This window comes from Nicotiana tomentosiformis, chromosome 11, assembly GCF_000390325.3.
Source record: "Nicotiana tomentosiformis chromosome 11, ASM39032v3, whole genome shotgun sequence".
Classification (NCBI taxonomy): domain Eukaryota; kingdom Viridiplantae; phylum Streptophyta; class Magnoliopsida; order Solanales; family Solanaceae; genus Nicotiana; species Nicotiana tomentosiformis.
In genome coordinates, this window is record NC_090822.1 from 33,116,751 (window position 1) to 33,140,562 (window position 23,812).

Sequence of the window (23,812 nt, forward strand, 5' to 3'; positions counted from 1 at the left end):
GAAATTTGATAGACATTCTCACATTCGGACAAAATTTCTCTGACTATCTAAGGAATTAATTAAGCAAAAGCAAGAATTTATAGTAATATATATGGAGTGGGTAAATCAGTAGCAGCAGCCATCGCAGACTGTAACGACCTGACCTGTCGTTTTGAGCAGTTGCACTTCGCTCGGTAGTTTGAGGGTATGAGTAGCTCTGTATGATGTATTATGACTTGTGTGAGTCGTCGATTTTGATTTTTAGGTTATTCGGAATCGATTTGTAAGAGTGAATTTCATGATTGAAGTTTTAAGATTGGAAGAGTTCACCAAGTTTGACTTTTTAGTATTTGACCTCAGATTGGAGTTTTGATGGTTCCCTTAGATCAGGATGGTGATTTTGGACTGGGGTGTATGCCCGGATTTGCATTTAAATATTTCTAGAAGGTTTCGGCGCTAATTGGCAAAAGTTGAAAATTTAAAGGTTTGGAAAGTTCATAAGTTTGACCGAGAGTTGACTTTTTAGGATATTGGATTCGGATTGTGGTTCCAAGAATTAGAATAGCTTCATTTTGTTATTTGAGACTTGTGTGTAAAATTTGGGCTCATTTCGGGTGGATTTGATATGTTTCGGCACGGGTTTTGGAAGTTTAGAGATTCAAAGTTTATTGTGTTTGATTCGAGGTGTGATTTGTCATTTAGATATTTTTATGTGTTATTTGAGACCTCGAGTAAGTCCATGTTATGATATGGGATTTGTTCGGATGTCTGAACGTGGTCCCGAGGGGCTCGGGCGTGTTTTGGATCAAATTCGGGTCATTTTCCTTCATTTTGGCATTGGTGGTTCTGCTGAGCATCTGGTTTCCTTGTTCTCGATCGTGTAGGGTTACTTGCGATCGCGTAAAGTTATTTGTTGGCTAGGAAAAAGTTGTTCATCACGTTCGCGAGTCCTCAGACACGTTCGCGTAGGTTGGTACAGAGTGAGTATCGCGTTCGCGCTAGTGTACACGCGTTCGCGTAGTGATTTGGACTGAGCTGAACCGAGGCTGGTTTCTTCTTCGCGTTAGCAGTGATTATACTGCGATCACATATTTCAAATGCATGTGTTCATCGTGTTCGCATGGATAGCTACGCGATCACGTATGGTAATTGTTGGGAGGCCGTAATGGTTGTTCTTCGCTTTAGTGAAAGTTGATCCGCGATTGCGGAGAGTAATTATGGCCAGTGCATTTTTATTCTTCGTGATCGCGATGGTATTTCCATGATCGCGATTCACTAATTCGCCCAGTGATTATAAAGTACTCTATTTCGGAGGTTTCGGCCATTTTAGCATATTTGGAGCAATGGAGCTCGGATTGAGGCGATTTTCAAAGCAATTTTCACCACATGGATTGGGGTAAGTGTTATCTAAAACGTTTTGATTTTATTTCATGAATCTATCTTCATTTTTGAAATTTGATTAAGGATTTTATGAGAGAAATTGGGGGTTTTGTCTAAAGTTTTATAGGGTGAATTTTCGAGTTTTGAACATCGATTCGGAGTCGGATTTGAGTGAAACTAGTATGGTTGGACTCATAATTGAATGGGTTATCAGATTTTGTGTGTTTTGTCGGGTTCAGAGGCGCGGGCATGTGTTTGACTTTTTGGTTGACTTCGGGGTTTTGATTAAAGTTTTGACCTTTATCATTTGGAGTTGTTTTCTTTAGCATTATTTGATGTTCTTGAGTTTCTTTTGGCTAGTTTTGAGCCAGTCATTTGGTATGCACGGGATGGCATTTTTGGAGCATCGTATGGCTTGCTTGGCATTGGATTTGGCTTGTTCGAGGTAAGTAACACTTCTAAACTTGGTGTTGAGGGTATGAACTCCCCAAATTACTTGTTATATGATTGATCTTGAGGTGACGCGCATGCTAGGTGATGGCATGTGGGTGTGCAGCGTATGAATTGTGATTTAGTCGATTACATGGAACCGTGTAGATATCTTATCTGAACATTTTTATTGTACTCTATGTGTTAGAGCACCTGAGCTGTAATTTATGCTAGAAATCATGTTTAGGCTATATGTTGGTACTGTTGGAACCCACAGTGGTCGTTCTTTGAGTTATTTGCTTAATTGCAATTATGTACTCTGTTGCATTCATCATTACATATCATATCTCAGTCTCTCTTATCTTATATTATCACATCTCGTATCGTTGATTAGGGTTGCTTAGCATGAGTGTTGTGAGCCCGAGAGACTGGAGAGATTGATGACTGAGTGAGGCCGAGGGCATGTTGTGAGTGATATTTATAGGATCGGGTTGCACGTCGCAGCAGGCTTTATTGATTCATGCCAGGATTTGGCTTATTATAGCACTTGGGCTGGATCAGCCCCTCTGAAGTCTGCACATCCACAGTGGGCACGGTTGATTTTGATTTGTGGGCTTGATCTGCCCTGGATCTATTAATGTTTGGGTTGGATCTGCCATGTACAGTACTGACTGACTGAGAGTGCTGAGTATTTAACATAATGAGTGAGAATACGAGACAGTGAAATTTAGTACTCTGAGAGTGTGAGTACATGAGTCATAACTGAAGTGCATTGCATGTGACATGTGTACTAGAGATACAGGCATAGAGATGCATTTCCTCATGCAGCCTGGTTTTGGTGACATTCATGATTTCACTTGCATATTGACATGTAGGTGTAGAGATGTACTTTCTTCATGCTATCTAAAAATGAAACATCTTAATTATTGTTGAAAGATTTTTGGGGGGAAATTACAGTTTTTAGATATATTCATAACTCTGGTGATTTGCTGAAAAGAACTGAGTCTTACTGACATCTTTGAAAAACATGCCTATTTTTCCGTAACTGTGAACGAGTTGAGCATCGTACCTCTGAATTATTTCTTGTACTATTTTTATAATGTTGTTATGAACTGTTGTTGGCTATTGGTGTTAGACTCCGACCCTTGTTCCAGCTCATCACTACTTTCAACCTAAGGTTAGTTTTGTTACTTATTGAGTACGTGAGGTCGGTTGTACTCATACTACACTACTGCACCTTGCGTGTAGATGTTGGATATCGATGTTGCTGCGTATGACGGGAGATAGATCTAATGAAGTACTTGCGTTCCCATTATGGCTATCACTTGTCCTTGGTTGCATTAGATTCGAATTCTGTTCATTTATACTTTAAACAAATGTTGTAATTATTTTAGTTCAGTCTTGTAAAAAAATCTAAATCTTAGAAACTCATAATTTGTACTACCAGTCCTTGGGAAATTTTTTGTATAAAAGCATTTGTATTATCATTTCTTCTCTTAATAACAACAACAACAACAACAACAACAACAACAACAACAACAACAACAACAACAACAACAACAACAACAACAATAACAACAACAACAATAACAACAATAACAACAACCCAGTATAATCCCACTAGTGGGGTCAGGAGAGGGTAGTGTGTACGCAAACCTTACCCCTACTCTGGGAAGAGAGGCTGTTTCCGATAGACCCTCGGCTCCCTCCCTCCAAGAACTCCCCACCTTGCTCTTGGGGTGACTCGAACTCACAACCTTTTGGTTGGAAGTGGAGGGTGCTCACCACTAGAGCAACCTACTCTTGTCCATTTCTTCTCTTAATAAATCTCATTAAATTTGATAGTTGTTAATTGGCTTACCTAGAGGGTTGGTTTAGGTGTCATCACAACTAGTTGGATTTTGGATCGTGACAAGTTAGTATTAGAGCACTAGGTTCATAGGTTCAAGTCATGAGCAAGTGTCTAGTAGAGTCTTGCGGATCGGTATAGTGAGAATACACGGAAGAAAAATCTTATTAATTGATGTTAATTGTAATACAACGAACCTTATTTATAAGTACACATAATATATAATTTACTTCTATTCTATATGAGACTCGGACTAATTACATATATATTCACAAAGCTATTCTAACACTCCCCCTTAAGCTGGTTCATGCAAATCATATGTACCGAGCTTGTTATATATATAGCTAATACGAGGACCAATGAGAGACTTGGTGAAAAATATTTGCAAGCTGATCATTCGACTTCACAAACTCTTTAGTAATATCTCCTAAGAGTATCTTTTCTCTGACGAAGTGACAATCAATCTCAATATGCTTAGTTCTCTCATGGAACACCGGATTCGATGCAATGAAGGGCAGCTTGATTATCATATACAAGTTCCATTTGGCTGATCACACTAAATTTCCACTCCTTGAGCAACTGTTTGATCCAAACTAGCTCACATGTTGCTATAGCCATTGCTCGATATTCTGCTTCTGCACTAGACCGAGCAACGACATTTTGTTTCTTGCTCTTCCAAGACACCAAGTTACCTCCTACTAAAACACAATATCCAGACGTAGAACGTCTATCAGAAGGTGATCCTGCCCAATCAGCATTTTCCAACGATCTGCTCATAGCCTCGATCCTCAAATAATAGTCCTTTGCCTGGAGCTGATTTTATATACCGAAGAATGCGGACAACTGCATCCCAATGACTATTATAGGGAGAATCCATAAACTGGCTTATAACACTCACATGAAAGGAAATATCAGGTCTAGTCAATGTGAGGTAATTTAATTTACCAACCAGCCGCCTATATCTTGCAGGATCACTAAGAGGCTCCCCCTACACTGGCAGAAGTTTAGAATTCGGATCTATAGTAGTGTCAACAGGTCTACAACCTGTCATACCTGTCTCCTCAAGAATGTCTGAGGCATACTTCTGTTGTGAGATCACAATCCCTGAGCTAGACTGAGCGACCTCAATACCCAGAAAATACTTTAATCTGCCCAGATCCTTAGTCTGAAAGTGCTGAAAGAGATGTTGCTTCAACTTAGTAATACCACCCTGATCATTGTCGGTGATAACAATATCATCAACATAAACCACCAGATAAATACAGAGATTTGAAGCAGAATGCCGATAAAACACAGAGTGATCAGCTTCACTACGAGTCATGCCAAACTCCTGAATAACTATGCTGAACTTATTAAACCAGGCTCGAGGAGACTGCTTAAGACCATAGAGGGATCGGTGCAACCGACACACAAGGCCACTAGACTCCCCCTGAGTAATGGCGAATAACAGCCATGGATAGAAAAAGGCGGACTGATGCTATTTTAGCCACGAGAGATAAAGTATCATTGTAATCGAGCCCAAATATCTGAGTATACCCTTTGGCAACAAGACTAGCCATAAGTTGATCAACCTAACCATCTGGACCAAGTTTGACTGCATACACCCAGCGATAACCAACAGTCGATTTACCCGAAGGAAGAGGAGCAAGATCCCAAGTACCACTTGTATGTAAAGAATACATCTCGCCAATCATAGCTTGTCACCATCCTGGATAAGATAGTGCTTCACATGTATACTTAGGGATAGAAACATAAGACAAAGATGATACAAATGCACAGTGGGGTGATGACAGACGATGGTAACTTAAACCGACATAATGGGGATTAGGATTAAGTGTAGACCGTATACCTTTTCGTAGTGTAATCGGTTGACTAAGAGGAGACAAGTCTGTAGTATTAGCAGGGTCAGGTGTAGGACGTGAATTAGAATGGCCTGATGCTAGGCGTGGAGGACGATGATAAGTCAGGAGTGGTGAAGCTACAGAAGGTTGCATTGGACTAGGTGGTGGAGCTGCAGAAGGTTGAACTGGACTAGGTGGTGGAGCTGCAGCTATATAGGTGGTGGAGCTGCAACTGGAGCTATAGGTGATGAAGCTGGAGTTGTAGAGGAAGATGAATGGGAAATAGTGACTGAACCTCCAAAAGATGGAAATGGTAGTACCTTAGAAATATCTAAGTGATTACCTGTACCTATGAAGTATGATTGAATTTCAAAGAAGGTAACATCAGCGAACATAAGGTACCACTGGAGGTCAAGAGAATAGCATCGATACCTCTTTTGCGTTCTCGAGTAACCCAAAAATATGCACTTAAGAGCACGAGGAGCTAGCTTATTTTTTCCAGGAGTAAGGTTATGAACAAAACACATGCTCCTAAAGACACGGGGTGGAAGAGAGAACAAAGATAAGTGAGGAAATAGGATAGAGAATGGAACTTGATTCTGGATAGCTGAAGATGGCATACGATTAATAAGATAGCAAGATATAAGAACTGCATCCCTCCAAAATGCAACGGAACATGATAATGTATGAGTAGGGTACGAGAAGTTTCAATAAGATGTCTATTCTTTCTTTCAGCTACCCCATTTTGTTGAGATGTGTATGGACAAGATGTTTGATGAATAATCCCATAAGAGTTCATAAACTGCTGAAATGGGAAAGACGAATACTCTGGGGCATTATCACTATGAAATGTGCGGATAGAAACCCCAAAATGTTTTTGAATTTCAGTGTGGAAGGTTTGGAAAATAGAAAACAACTTAGATCGATTTTTCATCAAAAATATCCAAGTGCACCAGGAATAATCATCAATGAACCTGACAAAGTAGCAAAATCCCAAAGTAGAACTGACCCGACTCGGACCTCAAACATCTGAATGGACTAAATTAAAAGGTGACTCTACTCGATTATCAAGCATCGAAGGAAATGGGAGCGGGTATGGTTACCGAGATGACATGACTCACACTTTAGAGTAGAAAAGTGAGATAAGCCAGGTACCATTTTCTGACGTTTTGACAAACTGGGATGTTCCAACCGTTTATGTAATAAATCCGGTGAATCAGTAACAAGACAAGTTCTTGAAGGAAGACAAGATGTGAGTCCATGTGATTTTGCAAGGATAAGGTAATAAAGTCAATCTAATTCACACCCGGTACCAATGATCCCCCCTGTACTGCGTTCCTATATAAAAACAAGGTCATCAAGATATAAAACAGAGCATTTAAGTGATTTGGCTAAGCGAATAATGGTTATGATATTAAAAGGACTACTGAAAACATAAAGAACTAAATTTAGAGGTAATGAAGGAACTAGACTTGTTATTCTAGTTGCCATGTTTTGAGATCCGTTGGCCATTGTGACTGTTGGGAGAGATTGAGAATATAAAATAGTAGTAAAAAGAGATTTGTTACTAGAAATATAATCAGATGCACCTGAATTAATAACCCAAGACTTAGAGGTTGAAGATTGGGAGACACAAGTCACTCTATTGAACAACGAAAGCTATCCCTGAAGATGTCTGTTTACATGCTTTATATTGAAGGAACTCAATATAATCCGATAAAGAAACCATCTGGATTAGATTCAATGCATTGGATCCAACGAATTGTGAGTTAAAGGCTTAAAATATGAATGCCATTATAATGTTGCACCGGAAAAAGCAAAAAATTTCTTGAAATTATTATTCACGCCGGAAAAATCATTGTTCATGCCGGAAATATATAAAAGTGGTCGAAATTTGATTTTAATTGGATGGATAGGCTTAGATTTGTGAGGAAAAGACACTGTCCTGAAGAAGTTTTCCTAGCATCTGGCCGAAAACAACCTTACGCGTCGACGCGCTGGCGTCGGAACTTCGCCAGAGAAATTCTGCCGGACGCACATGGGGGCACGTGCAACTTTTTCTGCCGGAGATATTTTAATGGGTTGGTCGCCGAGCTCTGATCTATTTCCTGGTGGCATTGGTTTTTACACAACACTGACGGATACAATTGTTCTTGCGGACAGACCTATTTTTGCCAGAAAAATCACTTCCGGTTGATTGTTTTAAGTACACATAATATATAACAAACTCTTATTCCATACGGAACTTGGACTAATTACATATATATTCACAAAGTTATTCTAACAGGTATGATGATGTCCATACCTATCTTCAAGAGGCTACAGGGCATGTAGGATAAACTTTTCATCTTTCTTTCCTTATCGTGTGACATTAATTCGGCTTGAAGCGCAATTCTTTAAATTCCTTCCACGCACTTGTATGCGCATGTGAGCGCTCAGGATCAGTTGTAAATTGACGGCTTGTGACTCCATGGATGAGGTGCGAGATGAAATTTCTGTGTGCTGATGATGGGCCAGTCTGGAGGACTTGAGGCCGGGTTTTGACTATGGCTTGAGCATAGGGATTTTAGTGGTGTGAGCACGTGCTTTTGGATTTATAAGTCCGGTAGTGTCCCTATTAATGGAATTTGTGGCTCGATGAGTGGTTGGATGGCTATATGATAAGTAAGAAGTGACTGCGGGAAGTTTCCAGATAGTTTGAATATGATGAGAAGAGCTTGCTTGAGATGTAAAAAGGACTATTGGGTGCTTGATGTCTGTCTTGATGTGACATATAGTCTCGAGTTATGAGTGTTTTGGAGGTTCTTTCATGTTGTTTAACTGTGGAACGAATTAGATTCTTGTGTCTTATTTGATGGGTTCAGACTCAGGAAGATTAAGTGGTTGCATAGTAGTTGTGGTTGTGAAAGGGGAAGGAGAGACGTCAGTTTGAGGCTAAGCAGGTGGGTTATAACCTGCGAGGTAATCTACGGATGGATGATCCTTATGATGTTGTGTGGAGACTTTCTTTTCTACCAATGTGTTATATTTGTACGATTTGAAGTTGGATATGTTGTAATGGTTGACCTGACCATTACATGGATGAATGCGAGCTTAGTAGATGATTTGAGGCATTATATGGTTTGTGTTACCTGAGCTTAGGAAGGATTTGGTTGAATCTCACTAGGGCATTCTAGCAGTAATAGAGTGTGGGCATTGTGAGTTATAGAGTGTTTTGATCTATGGCTTTGAGCCAAGTGGGGGAGTCTACTATCGACGATTGGATTGCATGGTTATCTGTCGTACTGGTTTCGGTTAGAGGCATACTTGTGAATCAGTTATGACTTGAAGAGGTTGAGATCAAAGATGAGTCGAGTAAGGAAATTTCTGAATATGAGTTATATTACACTTTGTGGGTACATGGAAATCATGGAATGACTTAAGTTGTTATTCGTGACAGATATAGTGCGCATGGAGTAGGGATTTGCTCGGTTGCATTCAGGCAGGATTACTTCTTTAGGGTATTGTTGTGCTAATTAAGCCTAGGTCGCCCGACCCGTTTGGGCGGTGCAATTGAGATTTGAGCAAAGTGGATGACTCTCGGGGAGGTTATAAAGAATTTAAGATTCATATATGGAATTTGAGGATTTTCGATTTTGTATATGGCTAGAATCTGGTATTTACATTAGATGGTGTCGAGACTCTCGATATTTTTATATCATTATGGATTCTACATTTTTGTATCAGGAAGGTGAAGGAAACTGTAGTAGATTCACAAAAGGTCTCTTCAGAGTGGGTGTCTCGGTTGTGGTACTTTTAGGGTGCTTAAGAGGGAGTACATCGTCTTATGGACTTTAGGGAGATATGGTTTTATGCTAAGATCCCTTGTGATGAGCTTTGGGTAAGGATCATGTTGTTCTGGCAAGGAGAAGTGTCAACTTGAGGGTAATTCAGAAAGAACTCGGAGAAATAGGACAACTTGGTAGTAAGTTGGATCAACACGGTTATGGATATGATCGATTCTTTGGGTACTTATGTATGGTGAGTCTCTACGGGTATTTTTTGGAAATACTCTTGGGTTTGGTGACCTGCGTGGCTTGGTTGAGTTAAAGCGATTCAGCTCTGATGGCTTAGTTATGTGCAAATGGGTTTTGAAGATTTCTCGATGGTTTCTACCACGGTTTGAGATGGATATTTCCTACCGGCGTGAGGAGCATGTTGCGTATTGTGATTTTTCTTATAGATGGAATCAAGTGAAAGGTTCCTGGCTAATCGAGTATGTATTCTGCTTGTGACCCAGAGTTGATTGTGAGATTCTCGTACTTTTTATATGATGATATGATAGATGCAGTGTGTTGTGTGGTACTGAGGTTTGCATGTGCAAGGTCACAGTTTAGTTCTAAAAGGAGGGTCATGAATTCTTTGGCAACATTGACGCTTTTCGATGTTTCGATAAATTCTATAACTACTTAGTTTTGCCTGGGAAGGGTGCGCATCTCAGAAGGCACACTGTATTTTGACTTAAGGATGCTTCATGGAATTGTGGTACTTGCCTGGTTGATCGACTGTCGGTATTCAGATTCTGCTATGAGGCACGGAAAACTTATAGAAGTATTCCTCGAGGGATGATCGTATTGGAGATATGTGTTAGACATTCGGGCGGTGGAGTTGGGATTAGATATGGTGATTCGTGTGTTCAATGGATTTAAAGACCGGGAGTTCTCAGGAGCAGATCGATTCATGGTTATGGACTATGAAAATGTGACCAAACCTAGCTAGATAATGGTAAGCGTTATGGTTAGGTCATTGTGGACTTTCGGAGGGTTAATTATCTAATTGTGGATGATCGAGTAGATTTGGAGCCCGGACCAATGGGGATGTGTATTCTACACCAGGTTGAATTTGTTGACTCAGAACTATCTGTGTTGAGGGGTGTGGCATTCAATTAAGAGTTGAGCTAGTTCGTGTTCTGATATGTTCTATGAGTTACTCTTCTATAGAGGTTGTGGTTTGTTGGTTATATGCACATATGGTGTGGTTCTATTTGGGCCTTATAGCAGAATTTGAGCGTGATGGGAATTAGGGTGTTGAATGATTGATTGTGCATTGGTTATGTTCTTTCCGGACTGTAGTATTGTGATATTTTCTTCTCCGTGGTTATAGTCATGCACCGTGGATACTTGATGTCGAATTGCGCGCGATTGTTGATTCTGAGCATGGTGCCTTGAGGTATTTCATATGGACCCGTGTGTGAATGGGATCATGTATTGCAACTGGACTATGATACGACAAGATCCTTTGTGTTAGACTCGTGTGTTTTGCTTCTATTATGTGTGATGGATACTTATCATTGCATTGTGGGTGGTACTTGTTGAGCTTGCGGGATGGTTCTCTCATTTGAGTCATTTTCCATTTTTGGGTGCATTTTAATTGTTGCTTATTGGTGCACGGATTGCACAGGTTGTGATTCTAAGTATAATTAGTGTGGCATGTCAATGGAATAGTTCTGCTTGATGAGGTAAGGTCATTGGACCTATGATGGATACTATCGGATTTGATCACGGTATGTTTGGAAGAATAATATTGGAAGTCGGCTTAGGACTTGGCTTTGGTTCCTGTCGGACGAGACAGAGCTCCATGACTTATTGATCTGATGAGTGGTTAAGAGTTTCTGCATGTTTCTTTCATCATTGGCAGTGTACAAAGGTTCAGAACAAGATTTTAGTTGATATGAGGTTTGTTACCGGTATCGAGTTGGTTATCGAGCATCTATTGTGGTCGAAAGTTATTGCTATGAGTATTTGAGTTATGTGGTATATCATGTGATTGTGTCTTGGGTTATGGTTATGGCTTGATGCATCTTGCTCAGACTTATACAATGTGTAGATGCGAGATTCGGGTCTTATAGGAAATTTTAAATGTTGGAAATTGGGTTCCAAGGTTTATGGGCTAAGGTTAAATTAAGAATCTTCAGTTTGGTTGTGTTGCCGGGATTATATGAATTAGGGTGATGTGGGATCACCCCCGGGTATGTGCATGGTAAGGTTACACGGCGGTTTGATGGCTTTGGAACGACTCTCGGCACGTTCGAGGACGAACATATGTTTAAGTGGGGAAGGATGTAACGACCCGGTCGGTCGTTTTGAGCAGTTGCAGTTTGCTTGGTAGTTTGAGGGTATGAGTAGCTCCGTATGATATATTATGACTTGTGTGAATCGTCGGTTTTGGTTTTCAGGTTAGTTGCAATCGATTTGGAAGAATGAATTTCATGATTGATTCTTTAATATTGGAAGAGTTGACCAAGTTTGACTTTTTTAGTGTTTGACCTCGGATTGGATTTTTGATAGTTCCGTTAGGTCCGGATGGTGATTTTGGACTCGAGTATACGTCCGGATTTGCATTTGAATATTTCTAGAAGGCTTCGGCGCTAATTGGCGAAAGTTGAAAATTTGAAGGTTTGGAAAGTTTGACCAAGAGTTGACTTTGAGGATATCGGATTCAGATTGTGGTTCCGGAAATTGGAATAGCTTCATTTTTTCATTTGAGACTTGTGTGCAAAATTTGGGCTCATTCCGGATGGGTTTAATATGTTTCGGCACGAGTTTTGGAAGTTGAGAGATTCAAAGTTCATTGCATTTAATTCAAGGTGCGATTCGTTATTTCAATGTTGTTATGTGTGATTTGAGGACTTGAATAAGTCCATGTTATGATATGGGACTTGTTGGGATGTTCGGACATAGTCCTGAGGGGCTCGGGCATGTTTTGGATCGAATTCGGGTCATTTTCCTTCATTTGGGCATTGTTGGTTCTGCTGAGCATCTAGTTTCCTTAGTCGCCCCCACGTAGGGTTAATCGCAATCGCGTAGAGTTGTTTGGTGGCTGGGGAGAAGTTGTTCATCGCGTTCGCGAGTCCTTAGACGCGTTCGTGTAGGTTGTTGCAGAGTGAGTATCGCGTTTGCGCAAGTGTGCACGCGTTCGTGTAGTGATTTGGGTTGCGCTACTCTGAGGCTGGTTTCTTCTTCGCGTTAGCACTGATTGTGTTGCGATCGCATAGTTCATATGCATATGGTCATCGCGTTCGCATGGATAGTTACATGATGGCGTAGGTTAATTGTTGGGAGGCAGTGATGGTTATTCTCGCGTTAGCGAAGGTTGATCCGTGATCGCAGAGGGTAATTCTGGGCAGTGCATTTTTATTCTTCGCAATTGCGATGGTATTTCCACGATCGCGATTCATTAGTTCTCCTTGTGATTATAAAGCACTCTATTTTGGAGGTTTCGGCCATTTTAGCATATTTGGAGCTATGGAGCTCGAATTGAGGAGATTTTCGAAGAGATTTTCACCACATGGATTGGAGTAGGTGTTTTCTACTTGGTTTTAATTTTATTTCATGAATCTATCTCCGTTGGTATTTGATTAAGGATTTCAAGAGAGAAATTGGGGGTTTTTTGTCTAAAGTTTTCTAGGGTGCATTTTCGTGTTTTAAACATCGATTCGGAGTCGGATTTGAGTGAAACTAGTATGGTTGGACTCGTAATTGAATGGGTTGTCAGATTGTGCATTTCGTCGAGTTCCAAGGTGCGAGCCGGGTTTGACTTTTTGGTTGACTTTGGGGTTTTGATTAGAGATTCGACCTTTATCATTTGAAGTTGTTTCCTTTAGCAATATTTGATGTTCTTGAGTTGCTTTTGGTTAGTTTTGAGCCATTCAGAGGTTGGTAGGCACGAGATGCATTTTGGAGCATCGTTTTGGTTGCTCGGTGTTAGATTTAGCTTGTTCGAGGTAAGTAACACTTCTAAATTTGGTGCTGAGGGTATGAAATCCCGAATTATCTGTTACGTGATTGATGTTGAGGTGACGTGCATGCTAGGTGATAGGCGTGTGAATGTGCACCGTGTGAATTGTGATTTAGTCGATTCTATGGAACGGTGTAGCTACCTTATGTGAACAGTTTTACTCTACTCTATGTGTTAGAGAACCTGAGCTGCAATTTATGCAAGAAATCATGTTTAGGCTATATGCTGGTACTATTGGGACCCGCAATGGTCGTTCTTTATTGTTGAGTTATTTGCTTAGTTGCAGTTATGTACTCAGTCACATTAATCATTAGATATCATATCTCAATATCTGTTATCGTATATTGTCACATCTCGTATCATTGATTAGGGATGCTTAGCACGAGTGTTGTGAACCCGAGAGACTGGATAGATTGATGACTAGGTGAGGCCGAGGGCCTGTTGTGAGTGATATTTATGGATCGGGCTGCACGCCGTAGCAGGCTTTATTGATTCATGATAGGATTTGGCTTATTATAGCGTTTGGACTGGATCGGGCCCTCCGGAGTCTGCACATCCACCGTAGGCGCAGTTGATATTTATTTTTGGGCTGGATCTTCCCTGGATTCATTTGCATTTGGATGGATCTGCCCTGGATCTATTTATGTTTGGGTTGGATCTGCCCTGTACAGTACTGAGTGACTGAGAGTGCTGAGTATTTAGTAGGATGAGTGAGAATACAAGATAGTCAGATTTAGTACTCTGAGAGTGTGAGTACATGAGTCATAACTGAGGTGCATTACATGTGACATGCGTACTTGAGATACAGGCATAGAGATGTATTTCCTCATGCTACCCGATTTTGGTGACATTCATGATTTTACTTGCATATTGACATGTAGGTGTAGAGATGTACTTTCCTCATGCTATCTAAAAATAAAACATCTTAATTATTGTTGAAATATTTTTAGGGAAAAATTACAGTTTTTAGATTTATTCATAACTCTGGTGATTTGGTGAAAAGAACTGAGTTTTACTGACATCTTTGAAAAACATGCTTATTTTCCCGTAACTGTGAACGAGTTGAGCATCGTACCTCTGAATTATTTCTTGTACCATTTTTATCATGTTATTATGAACTATTGTTGGCTATTAGTGTTGGACTTCGACCCTTGTTCCAGCTCGTCACTACTTTCAACCTAAGGTTAGGTTTGTTACTTATTGAGTATATGGGGTCGGTTGTACTCATACAACACTTCTGCATCTTGCGTGCAGATGTTGGATGCTGATGTTGCTGCGTACGGCGAGAGCTGGATCTGAAGATGAACCTACGTTCTAGTTATGGCTATCACTTGTCCTTAGTACCATTAGATTCGAATTATGTTCATTTACATTTCAAACATATGTTGTAATTATTTAAGTTCAGTCTTGTAACGAAATCTAAATCTTAGAAGCTCGTGATTTGTACTACCAGTCCTTGAGAAATTCTTTGTATAAAAGCAGTTGTATTATTATTTTTTCTCTTAATAAATCTCATTAAGTTGGATAGTTGTTAATTGGCTTACCTAGCGGGTTGTATTAGGTGTCATCATGGCTAGTTAGATTTTGGGTCGATACACAGACGGCAAAGGATATCAACGGCGCCGCCGGAGGAGGAGTGATGCGAGAATGAAATGTGGAAAGCCATTGTTGTTCTTCAGGAGTAGTACAGGCCGCTTGTGGAGGAGTACCCGACCATTATATTTAGTTGGAGTTTAATTAAATAGGGAGTTTCAATTGTTACACTTTAGTCCTCTTAAGTTTATAGTTTATGTTTTATAGTATTTGCATTGAGTCTTAATTTCTGTACGATGGGCACTTTTGACCCTCGATAGTACTGTCAGCTGAGGAAGGGTACGACCTTATCTCTTAGTAGTGATCCTAGGGGAATATTTCTCTATATATTTGTAATTCCCTGCATTTTGGCTGAATCATCTATGAAAGTATCTTAGTTTAAACCCTAGAATAGCTTTTAACTTAGCTTTTTATCTCTATTTCCTCCGCCTCTTGTTACTGTTTTATTGCCTTTGGCATCAAGGAAGAGGAGGAGGGATGTTTGTAAAAGTAATGACCGATGAGCAAATGGAAGTCCTTCGTTCTTCCCTAACCTCCTTCTCTAGCGAATCACTCCCATTTCCAGCCCCGTTCTCCTTTTTCTCCAACTAAACCCATCACTGAATCAGTCCCCCTCCCCCCAAATTCGTCAATTTTAGTAAAGTTTTCATCTAATTTTAATACTCCATCATCTAATATGAAGGTGACGGATTGTATGTGGGAGAAGCAAAAGGACGAAAAAGAAAAAAAAATAAAAAAAATTTAAAATAAAGTGAAAAGTAGTATATTTTAATTTTGGAAAAGAAAAGATACGCTTAGATTATGCTCTCATGCGTTACCGTGAAGTGCAGAATATTCTCCATACCACATAAGCATAAAAGGGGGTAATAATATCACTTCAAACATGTATAAGGGGATTATAGGACCTCACAAAGATAAAGGGTGCATCTGGCAATGGTTAAACCTCAATGGGATAATTATGTGTTAGCCCTATTTCAATCTATAAAGAATTTTGTATCTTTCTCTCAAATATTCGAATTTCAAATTGAAATGAAAAAGTAGCAGCAAATGGAAATAAGTTGTCCGGAGCAAGATCTGAATCTACCTAAGAATTTTGTCTTTCTGCCAAATATTCCAACATCAAAGGGAATAAAATGGAAATAACAAATGAAACTTGTAGGGATCCGAATTTGAATCTACAAAAGATTCATTGTCTTTCTCCCAAACACTCCAATATCAAATTGAAATGAGAAATACAACAACAACAATAACAACAACAACAAAAAATTCAATGTATTCCCAACAGGTGAGATTTGGGGAGGATAGTTTGTACGCAGACCAAATTAAAATGAGAAATAGTTCAAAAAATAGAAATAACAAATGTAATTTGTCGGGATCAGGATTTGAATCCGGAGAAGAATTTTGTGTCTTTCTCCCAAACAGTGTTTTAAAAGGCGTATTCGGGGCGAACCCTAGAGCGAGGCGCACCAAAAATACCGTAAGGCGAGTGTGGGGCGAAAGTCTCAAGAGGCGTATGCCCAGGCATTCGGGGCATACGTTCTGGCATTTGAGGCGCATTTTTTTAGTGAGGCGTAAGCCCCAGAGACTTTTTTAAATTAAAACAAAATTTGTTGATTAAATCATTCATATAATACCCAAATTCTCAAAAGTCAGCTTGGTAATTACTCAAAAGTTTTATATGAACTGAAATATATTAAATTTAAAATTCAAGACCTTTTTTATTGATTGAAGCCCTAATTTATGGTCTTTCCCAATTCTTTATCTTATCCGCTAGTCAGCTAATATCTCCTAAAAGCAACGAAAATTTAATTTTTTTTACAAATACAAAGAGAACTACATTCTCCTTTATAGCAACAAGTTCAAAGTTTAAATTGCAGGTTAGTCATCCTTTTTGTTCCTGCATGTAGAAAACTTTATTCTTTTCGACTCAAGTTACCCGTGCTTCTAAGTAGCGTATAAAGATTGTTTTGACTAGTTTTTTATGGGGATGGAGCGCGCGCGCGCACACACAAGCATGCATATATATATATATATATATTCACATATTTATAACTTTCTTCAATTTTTATGCAATTTTACATGTTTATAAAATATTAAAAATTAAATTTTCTATGGGGCTTACGCCCCGTGCCTCGAGACTTACGCCTCGATGAGGCATATGTAAAATCCCTCGCTTTACGTCCACGCCTTTTAAAACTCTACCCCCAAATATCCCAATATCAATTTGATGAAAAATGCTTGGGCGGAGGGGGGAGGATTTGGAAAGAGAAAGTGACAATTGTCTGGAGCAGCATGTGGTAGATGAAATCTAGATCACTCCCCAACCATCATTTATCACCCCTTTTTTAAAAAAAAATATACCATCTCATTCATGCTGAAGCATAGGGTCTGCGTAATAGGGTAAATACCGAATTACCATATTGAAATAGTAAATTTTATGGTATGTATTTTGGTATTTGGTATAATATTTGGTTTTAAGTTTTAAAATAATTTGGTATAAGATATGGTATTTGATATTTAAAAAAATAATATCGAAATACTGATACCGTACCGAAATATATACTAAATCCACATTCCGGATATTATTGATTAGGCTACTTAGGCCAATCTTTTCCTTAAGGTTGCAGCAAATTTCTTAATGTTCCAAGATAATTCATTTATTTGTTAAAAGGAGATGAATCCTTGAGAATATAGAATCTATGGCAAGCTTGGAAATCTTTTTCTCCATTGAACAAGGGCATTGTGGTCAACATTTTTGTCAATATGTTTGGTCGATTCGATAGGTGTACGAGACAGACCTAACGACCATGTTCCTCTACATCACACTGCCTGTGTGACTTGAATAGAATATTTTACCTCTGAACAAGTCAAAGCCAATTCAACTTAATGGTTTCTGCATTTGTGAATAGAAGCTGTATTACCAGATTATATACAGTAGGGTGGATCCCCTGCCAGAAAACGTGAGATCCTACTAAGTCAAAAGTGCTTTTTGGCCAAAATTAAGAGTACATTTCGACATAAGAATTTTTTTATTTTTTTTCGAAATCTGGTCATTCCTTTTAGTGGTTTCTTTAATGGAGATGTAGGCAAGGGAACAGGATCATTCTTCTTTCCCTCTTAAGCCAAAGAAAAAGAAGAAAATTTTCCTCAATATTCTATTCCCCCTTTAATTTATTTCTCTTCTTTATCGCCTGCTTTCTGTTTGGATCACCAGTGACATCATGAAACTTGTGTGGAAATAGATTCATAGTACTCAACAAGTGTAAGAATGCAACCAAAGAAAATAACTCTCAGAATATGCAGCAAGCAAATCATAAATCATATACATCATCCACCTTGAAATTGACAATGTACACCAAGTCATTAACACTTCAACTACATCAGCAGGGAACTAGTAGTTTATCAAACATAGGTACTTTGCAAATGAAGAGAGCAACCACAGCTTTCAAATTATGTTCTTCGCGAAAGAAAACTTAAGACTGCAACAGATACTATTCTCTGATGTGCCGTGCGATGAGGCCATTAAGCAGAAAAAACCCAAGATTTATTTGCAGCAAATAGACCACAAACATCATATGCAGGCGTCTTCAGTGATTAGTGACCACATCATTTGGCATACATGAATGAGGTCCATCTATCACCAGCTCCTTTCTTTAAGTAAACGTATATACAAGAAGCCATAGCAGTATCAGACACAAGCCATTGTCTCAACATATTGGTGGGTGTCATACCATTCAAACACCGAAACATCTTCCCACATGACCGGGATCTTCGCTGTCCCTAAATCAGCAACCTCCTTGATAGTCATACGACGAGCATCATATTCAATAATAACCTCTGGCATGCTTACCAAAAATCTTGATGTCTGTTCCTTGTCATCGACAATAACAGATACAATATTGCACGTTCGACGATTCACATCTAGTAAATCAAGTTCTTCACTCAACATCAGTGGATATGCAATATGCAGAGCACTAAGATCAACACGATACTTCACAAACCACTGACGATAATCACTCCCCAACTCGAGAACTTCAAAATTCATTGAACTAAAATTTTGTACCTCAATAAGATGCAAATGTCCACCAGACTGCCCAAAATACCTTATATTCCTTTTCAACAAGCCATTAAGAATTACAGTGCTAGGCATAGTTTTAAAGCACAAAGAATCCAAATCGAACCTTATAAACAACCCACCTTCACTAACCCAATGCATACAGCCATTCAAGAACACACCCTGAGCTAAAAAGTATTGCTTTATATCCAATATCTCCTTAGAATCTTTCCAAATTCCAGATTGTGATGAATATACATAAAATTCATAAATCCCATTTGATTTCATCACACATACAATTCTATAACTATCAGAAACCATAGGATCAAAAGCCATATTCATTACCATAATCTCACAAGGCTTTGTATCTGGAAGTGGAATCAACCTATGCTGATTTGTACTGGGATTATAAACATAGCATACTTGATTTTCAGCACCCAAGTTGAAGTTAATACAGAACAATCCATTACAAGAATGTAAAGATTGAAGCTTTGAAGTTGTACACGTGGCAAGATTCTTGAATGCTAAAGGAATCATATTCATTTGTGTTTTAGGCATGCCATTGAAAGGGATGAACTCCAAATGGTCATTTCCATAAACCCACCAGCAGAAAAAGAGTCCATCAACTTTTCCGGAACTGTGTTTTCTCTGGCACTGAAGTCGTCGGAAACTTTGGCTTGAAATAAGGGAAAACCAGTATTTACAGACGGTTTGGGATCGCAAAAGGGATTTTGGGGGTAACCGGAGGAGAATCTCTGTCAAAAGATCAGCATTTCCGGTGATTTCGGTGCCTGATGCCGGAAAATCTACCGACCGATCACCGGAGATTCCATTTAAGGAAGTTTCCGACATTCTCCCGCCAGACCCGGCCTTAGGGAATGTGTTCTTGGTACGGTTTTCGGGTGAATCGTATAAATAGAAGGCGGAATTAGAGATTTTACGTATTTAGTCCGTGTGTTTTTAGCTATTTTAGTTGTGGTCCTGCTGTTTTGTTTTTAGCCAAGGTAGATATTTTCACCAACAATTTGAGCAAAGGTGTCAATAGCATTCTTTACCATCCAACTTAGAGAGTAATTTTCCTAAGATTCTTCCTTTGACAAAGTAATAGAAAACTTAGCTAAGTTATGTGTTAGTTTATCTACACTTTCAAGAATATAAACAAAGTAGACATGATCAAACAAAGTCGATAGCTTCCAAATATATTCACAAGTCACTTCTATAAAATTTTGCGTCTCATAAAATCTTCACCTTCTTTCAACCATTTGTAATTGCACGTTCAAGAGTCATTCTTATAACAAGCGCTTCAGCAATCATGACTTTTTCTACAAACTTGATTGAAGATCCATAAGCATGAAGCGGTTTCCAAGGCTATCCCAAACCACAATACCAATACTCACTTGTCTAGCGTCCACATGTAAACCTGCATCATTAAATAATAATATATCATCTTGCAGATTTGTTAATTGAGCCATACACCAATTTTCATTTTGAGAAAAATGTAGATGAGCAAGTAACTAAAATCTCTTTATAGTTATGATAATTAAATAGAGACCTATAAACGATATCATTTAGTTCAAACATATCTTGATTAAAATACAAAGCATTCCTAGCTTTTCAGATTTGCCACATAATATTAACACTTAAATTTATTAATTCTATCGTCTCACGATATTGTCTAGCATCTGCAACCATCTTATACCAAACCAAACCAAACTGAAAAATTATTAATATTTTCTAAATTAGGCCAGTTTATAAGACTTAGTTTTCACACAAGTTGAGAATGAGTATATCTAAATGTCATATGCTCAACATCCTCACCTTCAGTACCGCATATCTTACATATTCTCTCCACTTGATATTCTTTTAGCAAGATTTTATAACTTACAGGAAAGAAATTAAGAATATATTTCTTTAGAAAATGTTTAAGTTTATTTTTGTTGACCTCAGCGGTATAGATTTTGATGATTGACAAAGGAACGCATGCAAGAACCAGATCCATGGACACTATACATAGGGTACGGTCAGAATCAAGCAAAAGGCATGCACGTGTAAGGGATAAGTATAGGTGGTTATTTCTGATAATTCCTAAACGAAAAGATTGCATATTTGATAAGGAGCAGGACTCCTTACTTAAAGAGAACTATATCCAAGATAAGAAAAGAGTTAGAGGTTAAAGTTAACTAAAACTCTTCCACCCAAGGAAGAGTAAAGTATTAGACTTCTAGTTACTCCTTATTCTACTAACTCTATAAATATCAGTGTTATTCTCTTTTACATGTGACACACATGTACTGAAGTAAAAGCATAATTGAGAGAAAAATAGCAAGGCATTTTGTGAGCAATTCCTGTGAGATTCAAGAGTACGATCCTGAAGCTATATGAACCAAATTGAAGAATCAATTTCATAAAGAGTTTTATGTATCTGTCTTTATTTCTAGTTTAAAGTATAGTAGACGTTTTGAATTGTACCTTTCAGCTCTCTTTAGAAGCAAATTATACTAAGTACTCGAGTTGCATTATTCAAGTTAGAGTTAACTTTCAGTATTCGCAAAAGTCTGTGGCGTGTTGCTACAAGGATTAGAGTTTAATCCTTAGGTTTGCAACAGATTTGTAAACTTTATTGTTTGGGTCGGAGTTATAGTGAAGTGTTTGAGAAAATCGTACTGGAAAGTGGGTCGTGATTTTTTCACCTTTTGAGCTGGGTATTTTCGACGTAAAAATACTTATGTTCTTTACTGCGTTACTTATTCCGCAAAGGAACACATAAAAGAACCAGGTCCTTCTATAATCTAGTGCACGCAAAAATTGGACACCACACAAATCATCCCCATCCCCCTCTTGTGTGGTATTAAAGTATAAAACATCAATTGGCATCAGAGCAGGTTATCCTTGAAGAGGCTAACACCTTAGGAAAAGATCAAGATGAGTGTACTACCTGAAAACTGTAAAGAGCAATCCACTACTAGGCCACCACTATCCAATGCTCATTGCTATTCTTGGTGGAAGGAAAGAATATGAGATCACTCGCAGATAACTGATGGATGCTTCAAATGTAGTAAACAGTACCACATGATCAAGAACTGTCCTATGTGGGAAGTCGAATGGAAAAATGAGAGATCTAAAAGAAGGAACAAGTTCATGAAAAGAAGAACTACAATAAAGGGCCATCTAAAGCAATTATTGCTACTTAGGAAGATAATTTAAATGAGTACACTGATGATGGTGATGCTAAACGAGCTCTTATGGCAATTGGAGAATGTAAAGATGAACCTGATGAAGAATCTAAGATAAGTTTTCTGAACCTAAAGGATAAAAATTCCTTTCTAAAGAAAGACTATTAGAACGGTTGCTAATTATAGTTGATGAATCTAAGAATATAAGTTCTGAAAAAGAACAGTTTTCAAAAGAGTGTAACTTTTTAAAAGCAGAATGCAAAAACTTGGAAATAAAAGCTTGTAAAACTGAAAAGGAAAATACTGCTTTGAAGAACCACGTTCATGTACTTGATACAACCATTTTAGAACATAGATCTGAAAATCTGATGTTAAAGTTAGGAACATGTAAAGGAATAGCCAGTGATGAACAACTCGAACTAGAGGATGACTTAAGAAAGTTTAAAGATGAGTGATAAGTGTGGATTTTAATTACTTATTAGTACCTTCGTGCTTTAGTTTTCAGTCCGAAAGTAGTAATTTTTGTTTTCGAATCTAATGAAAATGTGTGAATTGCAGGCATGCCAGAGGATATAAGCTCAACGAAGAAATCTAACTCAAAAAGGAGACGTCCCAACTCAAATAGCCAAAGAGGAGAAATGCAAAGAATTGTGCGGTCCACAGAACTTTCTGCGGTCGCAGATGCAAGTTCGACCCGCAAAAAGAATAGTGCGGCCGTAGAGTAACCACTAAAGCTTTAAAGGCGCTTAGTAGCAGCGCGGTCCGCACACCAAATTGTGCAGCTGCAGAAGCTGCTCGCACTGACAAACTTGAAAAGATGAAATAAGATGCAAAAGACCAAGTCTGAAGCCTCGTTGAAGTGTGGTCCACAACCAAATTGTGCGACTGCACAAGCTGAAGTGCGCCGCAAAAGTTATCGTGCGGTTGCAAAATCCCAACTACTGCAAGAGCACCAGATGAAAGTGCGGACCGCAGTTGAAATATGCGGCCGCAGAACCTCCCGGATGGCATTTTTGTTAGTGAATTTTAGAGCACTATAAATAGATGAGAAACACTTTTTTATGGCAACTTTTGTACTGTAGCAGCTGGTAACGGTTAGACTTAGCAATTTTGGGAAATTTGTTATTAGAATTAGAGAAAACCCATTACTTTTACTCGTTAATTTTATCTTTATGTCTTCAATTAATTCTTCTTTTTTTATTTTCCATATCTTTGATTATGAATAACTAGATTTTATCTAGGGTTGTGACCCAACCCTAGTGTGTAAAACTTATGGGTATTTAATATTAATGCTTATTATTGATTGAGTATATGTTATTTAGCCTTGTTTATACTTTATATCGAGAATTAATGGTTGCAAACATTGATTCATTCCTGTTTGATTTAGTTCTTACTTGACAAAGAGGAACCCAGTCTAGGAAATCTTAGCTAATAAGAAATTAAACTAGTTGAAGTTTTGATTAGTTTAATTAAAGGATTTGAACTAGAGATAGGTATAATCCCACTTGGACTCATATCAATTGTTTAAATTACTACCCATTTGGTCTTAAGAAAGACAATTTGAGCATAATCACGCTTTGACTGAGAGGTATTGAGTGGGTACTTGAGAATTAAGAGTCATAACACGCCCCGATCTACCAAACAAGCATAGATTTACTCAAAAGTTTATAATTTAACTATTAGAATAATTACTCAACCCAAATTGGAAGATTCCTAAATTTCATCCTCAGACCCACAT

The 23,812-nt window shown here is 38.5% G+C and overlaps 1 protein-coding gene across 1 annotated transcript; it reads right to left on the reverse strand.

Moving 5' to 3' along the window:
* Positions 1 to 18,145: 18,145 nt before the first annotated feature.
* Positions 18,146 to 19,858, reverse strand: LOC104113858 (F-box protein At5g07610-like). The gene has a single exon (XM_009624170.4). It carries the CDS (start codon positions 19,751 to 19,753, stop codon positions 18,536 to 18,538), a length of 1,218 nt encoding a protein of 405 aa, XP_009622465.1. The 5' UTR covers positions 19,754 to 19,858; the 3' UTR covers positions 18,146 to 18,535.
* Positions 19,859 to 23,812: the final 3,954 nt, after the last annotated feature.